The 10,790-nt window shown below is 34.5% G+C and overlaps 1 protein-coding gene across 1 annotated transcript in view; it reads right to left on the bottom strand.

Moving 5' to 3' along the window:
- Nucleotides 1-6,189: 6,189 nt before the first annotated feature.
- The window catches only part of LOC100166756 (1-phosphatidylinositol 4,5-bisphosphate phosphodiesterase classes I and II), a 26,152-nt gene continuing 21,551 nt past the window's right edge, over nt 6,190-10,790 (bottom strand). Inside the window, exons 11-17 of the mRNA XM_029487884.1 lie at nt 8,772-9,301; nt 8,298-8,609; nt 7,976-8,201; nt 7,561-7,786; nt 7,118-7,465; nt 6,743-6,887; nt 6,190-6,354 (exon numbers count right to left, since the gene is read on the bottom strand). Coding sequence (XP_029343744.1) covers nt 6,262-6,354; nt 6,743-6,887; nt 7,118-7,465; nt 7,561-7,786; nt 7,976-8,201; nt 8,298-8,609; nt 8,772-9,301 — 1,880 coding nt within the window. The 3' untranslated portion in view covers nt 6,190-6,261. The remainder of the gene's footprint in view (nt 6,355-6,742; nt 6,888-7,117; nt 7,466-7,560; nt 7,787-7,975; nt 8,202-8,297; nt 8,610-8,771; nt 9,302-10,790) is intronic.

Raw genomic sequence — 10,790 nt, 5'->3', positions numbered from 1 at the left:
TTTTTTTCGGTTCAATAATAAGGTAGCGCCGGGTTATTAGCTAGGCTGCTACTGCGGATAAAGTCTAGTCACGCCTACTCAAAATTAAAAACCCGCAAAAGTGTTACCCAGTTTTAAACCCGAAACCCGACTAAAAAATTGTACCCGATTTTAAAACGAAACCCGAAACCCGCAAAAAACTGTACCCGGTTTTTAAAACGAAACCCCAAAACCCGCAAAAAATTGTACCCGGTTTTTAACACGAAACCAGGAACCTGTAAAAAATTTTACTCGGTTTTTAACACGAAAAACGAAACCCGCAAAAAATTGTACCTGGTTTTGAAAACGAAACCCAAAATATTTTAACCCGTTTTGACTCCCTGGTTTATTTCTATTAATAATAATAATCAATTGGTTGATACTACCCTCTGATTCTACGTCGACGAATTACAAATCACAACAGAAAATAAAAAAAAAAAACATTAAAAGATTTTACTTTTATTTTTCTGAACCTGCAAACGGACAAACAAATTAGTCATTTACTCATTTCTATAGTCTTACTCAGTGGTGGCGTGAACTATTTTGTTTTATGAGGCGAGTATAAATGCTCAACCACCACCACTTAAATTTTATCACACTGACCCGTGGGGGATTTGCCCCCATACCACCAATTCACAATTCTACAACAATAATATACTTTGTCATGTTATTATCAGAAATATAATAAAATTACTTACGTTTGTGCCCCATAACTTATAATGTATTAATAACAATACATCTATATTTAAATAAACAATAAATTGTCCTTCAATAAATCAGATGTTCCTGCAAAAGAATCAATGGCCAAATGATATTGACATTTTGGAAAGTTTACCATACACAACAGGTGATTAGAATTTCGAACGCTCATCCGGCGATTCAAAACAATTAATAAACTAAGAATGAACGTAAATATTCCAGGTCTTGAAACTGAATTTAGAAACCGGTATAAACCGTTTAAAAACTGAAACCAAAAATAAAATCAAAAACAAAATTGGAAAAAAATGGAAACCGGTATTAAATCCAAAATCGAATTCGAAAAAATAGGAAACCGGAATACAAAATTGAAACCAACACTGAAAATTCCTTATACCGGTATTGAAAAATTTAAACCAAAATCGAAAAAAATAAAGTATATAAAATTGAAATCGAAATTTTTTTAATCAGTTTCAAATCCCGTAAAAGTGATAACCCAAAATGTACTTATATTTTCCCCTTATTGCATTTATGCTTCCACTAATTTATAGAACACTTTTATTTTACTATTACCACTCCATTTATTCTTAATAAAAAGTAAAATAAAAAATGTATAATCAAATAAAACAAATTACAATTTTAGATTTAGTCTTTTTTTATGACATAATAAAATACATTATATATATTATGTATATAAATGTAAAAGTTATTATTAAAAAGATACAGGTTATCACTTATCAGTTATCACTAATATAATTTCTCAACAAATCTAATAGAATAGAATAAAATAAAATTTTTTTTTTGTTATAAGTTATAACCTCTAGCGACGGCGCCCCTTTGAGGACTCAGAATTTGGCACCCTGACGCAATTTTCCCCCGTCGCTCCCCCCTAAATATGCCACTGAGTTCTTCTGTTAAGAACATACTTAAAACAACGCGCTCAGCCTAAAAACATTAGTTACGAGCTCAACCGTCAACAGATGAACAAAATTATTTAATATTTAATAAAACTTGAAAGTTAAAAGTAACAAAACCGCCAATTCGTTATTAGGTACTACATTATTACGTGTATCCACGAATCACGATTCACTAGTGTTACCCATAGACATATTAATATGTCTATGGTGTTACCAGACGCCGACAGCCCGACCAACGAAGGAGAAATATTGTTAATAGATAAATAAAATAATGATACAATTATCTATGATAGTGTTACATGTTACCAAAATATACCGCGTTATTTTACACTATACGACACATTATGCTATAATAGTGTATTTCTAGTAGCCGTGAGGTACAAATTATTCTTATTATTATAAAATTAGTATAATTAATAGTATTAGTTGACCATATTTCATGTGTGGTTTTTAATATCCGTATCCGGGGGTACCACCACCTATTTGGTCGTGAGGCAATTGCCTTATGAAACACCCTATCACGCCGCCACTGGTCTTACTTTTACTAGTCCAAATAACTAGTCTACCCTAACCTAAATAACCTTTTTATAATTAAGGTTACTGTTATACGGTTACGGTTTTTCATTTTTGGAAATAAAGGTTCCGGTTCCTAAATTTTTAAGGTTAACCGGTTCTTTTCGGTTCCGGTTCTGGTCCCTGATTTAATGAATTATATCAATTCGCACTGCTAAAAAATATTTAGAAAATAACAATCTAGCATGTGATTTCACACATTTGGTAAAATTCAACTTTTGATTTTTATCGGAATCTATACATATAACATTTTTGGTAAAACAAGGAATTTTTATATCTGATTCATTAAGTCATAAGTGTTATAGAAAATACACAAAATAAATTAAGTGAGTTAAAATGTTTAAAAGGTAAAATTAACACTCCTGGCACTGCCTATAAATAACTCAAAAATAGTCAAAATATTTTTATAGAAAGCTAATATGAATAATTTGTGATAATTTCAAGTATCTACGGTTATTCGGTAATTAGGACTGGGTGGGATATAAGTTTTTATAAACGTAAAAGTGGGTGGCTGTTCTGACCATGTTCGTTAAATAATAAATTGCATAGATCATCATATTATATTAGTTGAATATTATAAATTAAATGAGGCAAATGTTTTAATAATAGTTTAGGTTTTAAGGTTGGCCGAAATGGGCGCGTCACTAGGAACGATGAGAAGCGTGAGCTCATATCTCGAACGCAGATAGGCTGACTTCGAGATGGAAGGAGTACACTACCGCCGTCAATTGGAATGCGGATGTCTGCAGGGCTCCCAGCTCGGACCGACGTTGTGAAAGGTCGCCATGACGCCGATCTATGCTAACTTCCATCAATCTAAAAACTCGAAGGTCATCACATATGCCGACGACATACATACATTTAATGGTTGGCGCAGCGAGACCTCCGCTAGCGTTTAAACGCACTGAAGGTCACCTCGATGGCTTAACGGCGTGACTATGGACTAGAGTTCTCAGCTGAGAAAAGTCAGCTCCTATCGCTGAAGGGTGGTCTCAAGCCTGGCTACTCAGTGGGCTTCAGCTCAATAGATGATGCCCCGAGAATCGCCTCGGCGTCAACGGCGAAATATCTTGGAGTCCACCTTGATCCCCGAAAGAACTATTGGGATCACGTAGCTGCCATCAGCGCCAAATCCGCTGGCCTCTATAGGAGACTCAGACACTTCTACTCGGCCAACTGGGGAATGAAAAATGTTACGGCCAGAGCGATCTACAGAGGCGTATTCCTGCCCAGGGTAACCTATGCCTCTGAAATTTGGGCGAATGGAGCCAAGCTTAAGAAGAGTAAAAAGAAACTCCTCAGCGCTCAGAGGGCATCACTACTAGTCATAACGGGGGCCTACAAAACGTCGTCCACGAACTATCTTGCAGTAGTAGCTGGAACACTGCCACTCGATCTAGAAGTTAGACAACAAGCCTTAAGAAGATATATAGCCACTGGTAAGATCACCGAAGAAGAGCTGGCTCTCAAATCTGATGATCTCATGCCCGAATGGAAAACAAGGTATGAAACCACAGAAAAAGGATCGTGGGCAAAGATCATGCTTCTCTCGGTGCGGGTCAGATGTAATCTCCCACTGGTCCTGGACCATTATACCGTCCAATTCCTCACGGGCCACGGAAACTTTAGAGGTAAGCTTCATGGCTTCAAATTAGTGAATGACCCGATCTGCGAGTGTGACAAAAAGCCAGAGACGGTTAGACACGTCCTGAGATTCTGCCCTAGGACGAAGCGCACCAGGAAAAACTTAAAGACGTCCTCAGAGAAGAAGGCGTACCTTGGTAACCAGGCAACGGGGCATTCCTCTCGACGAAAAGGACATATGATGCTCTAACCGTGTTTGCGAATGAAGCTCTCACCAACCGCAGCGACCGTTAATAAATAACAAGGACACAAGACCTGAATGGGTCAGGACGCAGCCACCGTCCACGGCGGTCGACGGATGGCCTAGCACTCTGGGTGTCTCGAATGAGTGCGAATGGCGTAAGTGGCAGTAGCCGTGAGACACGCTCGAGTGCGTCCTGACCCGGGTCGCACTCATACGTCAGGGACGAGCAGTACGGCCCTGATACAGGTTATAATTCTCTTTTAAACGTCTCTATGCATACGTGTGAAAATTAATATACAGTAATTGTTTAAACACTGTTATTGTATTACAAACAAAATTATTTTAATATGTTTCACATTACATTTTATTTCAGTAATGACTAATGGTGCAACTTTAGAGTTGTGCAATGACATGACTTTTGGTTTTAAATTACATTTTTCATATATTATATAATAATATTTTCACTTACCGTATTATACCTACTGTTTCCTTGAATGGCTTGAACATAATAGTTTTAATATGGATCACAGTATCTAATTCCTTAGGTAAATTAATATCCTCAAACTGTAGTTATAACACTTAAGATATCAAAATAGTGTGTAAGGTGAAATTATGGTACACTTAGAGAAATAATAATATATTATAAAGTGTATTAAAGCCTAATAAAATAAAAAAAAATTATGAGTGCTTCCTAAATTTGTTTGTAAAGAGGATAAAATCTGAGATATATATTATTATAATATTCATAATGATTCATTAAACTCTATGTAGTATGTACAAATAAGTGTTTACCTATGTATAAATGTAAAATATGTCATGTTGGTACATAAAATGTAAACAATTTTTTATTGGTTTTTTCATATTTTATAAGTAAAGTGCTTGTCTGATTTGAATTACATAATATAATACAAGTGCGGTGTTAACTGATAGATTTTGCTAATGTAATTGGAAACAATATGTTTTCGGTAGCAACTTTTACAAGTAGAGTATGACAGTAATAGTTATATCTCACAAATTGCAAGACCAATTCCTTCCCAAAAATCTCCGAACACCCACCATTTAATTGTACTCGTTGGATGACCATTTAGTTATTTTTTTTTAAATTTTTCCTTTAAAAATAAAACACATAAATATACATGCATTGGAATAAATTCACAAATCTTAATATTAGCGAGTTTAAATTGTCTTTATTATATTCTTAGTTTGTGTATTACAAAGCAATACGTTGATGCTCGACTACATATAGTCAAACGTAACAGAATCTAAGGTTTTATTTCTGAAAACAAACAATGATGTATATAAACGTCAGTGAGTACAATTTAAAATATTTTAAAATAACAAAATTAAATTGTGAACTAGATTAAAACAGATCAGACTAGACTGATGTAAATTTAATTATTGAAATCTATCTGGTACCAATCTATATGTATATATATATAATATATTTTATAACAATAATTTAATAAAACGTATAGGTACACAATACAAATATCTAGGTAATAATATAATGAAAAATTCGATGTGAGTATAATAATAAAGTAGTGAAATTAATTGTTTGCATTATTGTAAACTATATTCATCAGACATTAATAATATAATAAGTACACTATAATAAAGCCATATTATAGGTACAAAAACATAGATAGGATAAATCTAATCAAATCGATAGTAAAATAATAGGTATTCAATAGAAAATAATAAAAAAATTTAACTGAAAAATAATGATTGTCAATGAATGTAGGTAATAGTATACGATGTGAGGCTACGTATAGAACAAAATTATCACAAAATGTTTAACAAAAAAATAAATACAGATATCACAATAAAAAAGGTTTGTTCGCCTCCAATAACAAAAAAAAATAATAATAATAAATACATAAAACCAATATATTACAACATAACAATAATAGACTACCACCGGTCGTTGCAAATATAATTCACAAGACTTGCACAGAACGAGAGAATACAAATAATTAAAATTAAAAATAATTATAATAAATGGCAAAATTAATCAAATTAAACTACAATAACGAGTTAAATCGATCGGTCAGTCTTTAGGGATCGACATTGAAATCAGCGCAAGTGTCTCTAAACTTACTTTTCAAATGCATCACATATATTATATTATTTATTGCCTCTGATTAGAATAAATTTTTCTTTTTTTTATTTATTTGGTTCCTAGTGGCTAGTACCTATCTACGTAGCTATAGTTGTACGACTTTATTTGTATCATTGTTTGAATTCGGTCTTAATACTCGGCCCAACTCCGAATTCAACATTTTGTATTTTGGCCTCGAATTCTTTGATCAATTCCGCTTTTGTCTGGAAAAAAATCCATCACATATTATACGATTCGTAAACCATGCACACAACTTGGTGTATGTCATAACATTTCCCTTAGAATCGGTGTAATAAAGACCGTGGAGTCTTATTATACAAATGTAAAATTATGTGCTGCTCGGGTAAAAAGTTTAAACATGGTAATTTAATAAAAAACTAAATTGAAATGAAATTTAGAAAAATATATATAGGAATAAATAAATATAAAAACCGTGTACATAATAATCATAAAAAAATATTGTTACCTATCTAAAAAATAGTTTTTTTTAAAATTAAAATTATGACATAGCTATTATAGCTATATGTATTTAAGAAATAATCAGACTTATACACTTTTACTCGAGTAGAGCAGAATTATGTATCAACTTACTTTTTTTTTGAGATCATTAAAATGCTGTCTAATTTCTTCGTGCTGTTTTTCTAGCTCCTCAGTTTTCTTCTCGTAGATCTGAGCCAAGCGCACCCGTTCATTCACACCCTTTTCCACCATCGAACTGGATACTTCTCGCTTGATCCTATATGCATCAAACAACATAAAAAACAATTAATATTATACAAAAGTTTTTATATTTGTAATACATGCAATTTTCTTTTGACATTATCCCATATTGTTGAAATAATTATTGGTGTTTGAAAATTATAAAAAATTGCCTATATATAGGACCATAACCTTATCCGAGGATGAGAAATATCTCTGATATCGTGTATACATTCACAATGAACATATATTATATAACTACCGTACCTTCCAATCTCGTCCTTGTCCTTGTGTATTTTTGCCAACGATTTCATTTCATGTCGCCGACGGTCCTGCAACTTTTTCATCACTTCTGCGGTTTCTTTATCCAACAGAACGCGCAACATTTTCATCTGGTTCGATTGCGACGAACGCATCACTTTCTCCAACGACGAAAACACGATCTCGTGATATTTTTCACGGAGGTCCCGTTCCTGTACTATGTGCTCTTTGCCGATGGCCAGTAACCGTTCGGACTGGCTTCTGGACATCCTCGGCATTGAACTGGTGGAATTATCCGTGTCGCATTCTGAGGATTCGGACGCGTCTTGGTTACTCTGCAACATACTCTCCTGGCTGAGGGGCATGAAATGAACACGTTAAAATGTTTTTTTAAAAATATTATATGTATATGGTAAAACGCGCAAACGAGATCACGCAATAATTATTACATATTCTTTATCGATAGTCGCTTGACGAATCGGGAACTCATCGAGAACTTGGACATTCGCATCCGTTCCGAATCGTGCGACGATTTCAGGTGCTGCACGCGGTGTCTCTCTTTTTCGTGTTTCCTCCGAAGCATTTCGAGCTTTTTCTCCAGCTCCATTTTCTTATCCTTTACCAGCTTGTTTTCGTTAAGCTTTGAAAGAGATTCGGCGACTACACCTTCGCTCACTGTACACGCAAAAAAACAAAGAATATTATAGAATGCATATATAATATATATATTATATATATATTATATATATATATTATAAACTATGGGTGACGGGTGTTTATTAAACGCTATATCTATAATATTATATTGGTCGATTCAAACTATTTTTTATGCATAATCAGAGAGGAAACTCGAATCCAACTCACGAGAAGTAGACAACAGCACCGGAAGATTCCTTTGGGAGCCTTTCGGACCCTTGCTGAAGTCATCATTGACCAAATAGTCCATCGTCGACACGGGATTAGTAGTCACGGATTTCCGGTGCGGTGCCGACAATGTAACGGTCATGTGGTGGCCGGTGGGCAAGTCTGGGCAGCTGGTCTGATGACGGGTGACTGGTTTTACATCTCGTTCCGCCGGTGCGACACTCGCCTCGATTAATAACGTGCCACAGATTAGATTATGATTGTATTATTAAACTATATATATATAAATTACGAGACGACATCAATCGTCAATCGAGCTTACTTCGTCAACGGATTGGTCCAGTTCATCCGCGAAGACAGCTAATTGCTTGGTGCGTTTATCCAGATCGGATTGGAATTTTATGGGATTAGCCAAAGCCTCGGCAAAATCTGATAAGCCGTCCGGGACGTAGTCTTTTACTGTGATTTTTAAGAACAACGTTCCGCAAGGCAGGGGCTGACCCATTTCGTTACGCAATACGACGTGTCTATATCCCGGGCAGAGGCCAACTACTGGAATGACACGATGGCCGATCAACTTTCCGGACTCCTCGAAAACGGCTAGACGTAGAGACGCGAGTTGAGGAAGGACCACCTGAAACACAAACATATTTTTTATTATGACTTAAATGTTTTATGAAAGTGATTACCTAAGCAATTTTTCTATATTGTATATATACAGGAATAGGTCATACAGTAAGAGACATATACAAATTATTATTGTCATTATTATGGATAGACGAAAACGACAACGTACTTTTTTGAACACAAAAGGTTCGTCACCGTACACCGGGTTAATGCCATTGTACGGTACAGTCCGAGTACGAAATTTTTTCCTGACCGTATCCGCGGGCAAGCCATACATCTCGATGTCCACGTAAGTGCCGACGCGCTTATCGGTAAGCAGTTGACCGGATATGACGTCGACGGTTAGTGTACCAGCAATGATTCCGTCCACGGTAGATTCGGCAAACGGGTCAAACGTACGGTCGGCGCGCCTCATGAACTCCGGTTTCAACAAATAACCGCTGCGCATGTTGTACTCAAATATCCCTAAATTTAGCTGCATGGCCACGTCCATGGTTTGATAATTCAATGCGACAAGCTGACATCCTGCATTCCAAAACACTTGTGGCATAAAGTTGGACGAGTCAAAACGTGTACCGGCTGGATAAACTCGGCTCAATTGATTTTTGTTATACTTGACAAACTCCATTGGTCGTTCTTTCAGCAATGTCATTGCTTGTTTCTCGTCAAACGATGACATCTCATAGTGCCGGTTTTTTTCTTAAAACACAGTATAATAACGATATAAAAAATAATTATAAATATTATAAATACAACTATATATAGCTGGGACGTTGCGCCCAGGCCAAAAATTTGTATTTTTAATAAATAGATATATTTGTAAAAAAATGTATACGCCATATTTCTTCTAACTATAATAGTAGGTAATATAATATGTAACCTGCAATGATCACTATTTAGATAAATAAAAAAATAAAATATTTTTTCGTTGGCTGGAAAAATTATGTGTGAGCTACCGCCTACCCTTTAGCTATAGCCTATAAGAGTTGAAAAAATAATCTATAAACACTCTCCAATTCTCAAGGAATCTATTGATATAATTTTTATTGAAAACGATCAAGTACCTATAGTTTTTGAGTCTATTAACTTAGGATGAACCTACATCCATTTTTAGCTGTATAACCAGACTTTGACCGTAAAAAAATATATAAAATACAGTGCTATATTATATAGGTGTATGTTTGTTTTGATGAACCTCAGTTCACAGGTACAATTGATTCGCTTTGTGAACTAATTTGACTGATATGGATTGGATTGGATATAGTACTAGGTATAAATCAAACACGGTTCGAACTACTCTCCAAACTTTTCTGATATCTCCAAACACAATTTTAAATTTTCGCAAAATCAGTTAAGTAGTTATTTTATATATAAGCTATACATGTATGTGCACATACACTCAACTCTCTTATTTGTTTTAAGATATAATTGCTTTATTCGAAACCATAAACATGACGATTTTATGCATGATTTTATTTAATCTGCCCAAGTAATAACCAATGGCAACCATTCATATACAAAAAAATTACTAATTTATACTAAAATCTGTAAGCTGTAACAAATAGCAACCATTTATAAACAAAATCCTTAAATCCGCGTAAATCTCAAAATCCTTGTTTGAGCACTTCTCTGGGTTGGACTTACAGGGTCCATTAATTGTGAATTTAAGCTTTCCAAGGACCCACTCAAACAGACACAAAAAATGTCATCAAAATCGGTCCAGCCGTTTAGGAGGAGTTCGATGTCGTACAGACGTACAGTAGAATTATATATATTATAAAGATTATTTAGGGCCTGACTGAAATTTTTAAGCATAAAAACAAAATGAAGCCTATGAATTTTGAATCTTAATCATATACTTGCAGATGTGAACAAAAAACATTTTGATTTAAATATTTATTGTTTTCTTTTAGGAGTAGGTACTAATACAAAATGATATGTTTCAAGACGACAAGACACCCACGTGGGTTTGCTTCGTCTTAAAAGTGGCCTAACATGGTAAATTTACATTCAGCAGTTTTGCCAGTTTTAGCTTCGTTAGTTTTAATATAAGAGTTAATCTACCAACAATTAAATTTAAAACTTTTTTATGATTTGTTCGAAGTATTTTTTCGATTTTAGATTCTGAGTGGAACGATGAATGTATTGATTTTACAATGATGTGTGTTTTTATTTTTTTTTTATTTTT

This window comes from Acyrthosiphon pisum, chromosome A1 (genome assembly GCF_005508785.2).
Source record: "Acyrthosiphon pisum isolate AL4f chromosome A1, pea_aphid_22Mar2018_4r6ur, whole genome shotgun sequence".
Taxonomy (NCBI): domain Eukaryota; kingdom Metazoa; phylum Arthropoda; class Insecta; order Hemiptera; family Aphididae; genus Acyrthosiphon; species Acyrthosiphon pisum.
This window is presented reverse-complemented; position numbering and strand designations above follow the sequence as displayed.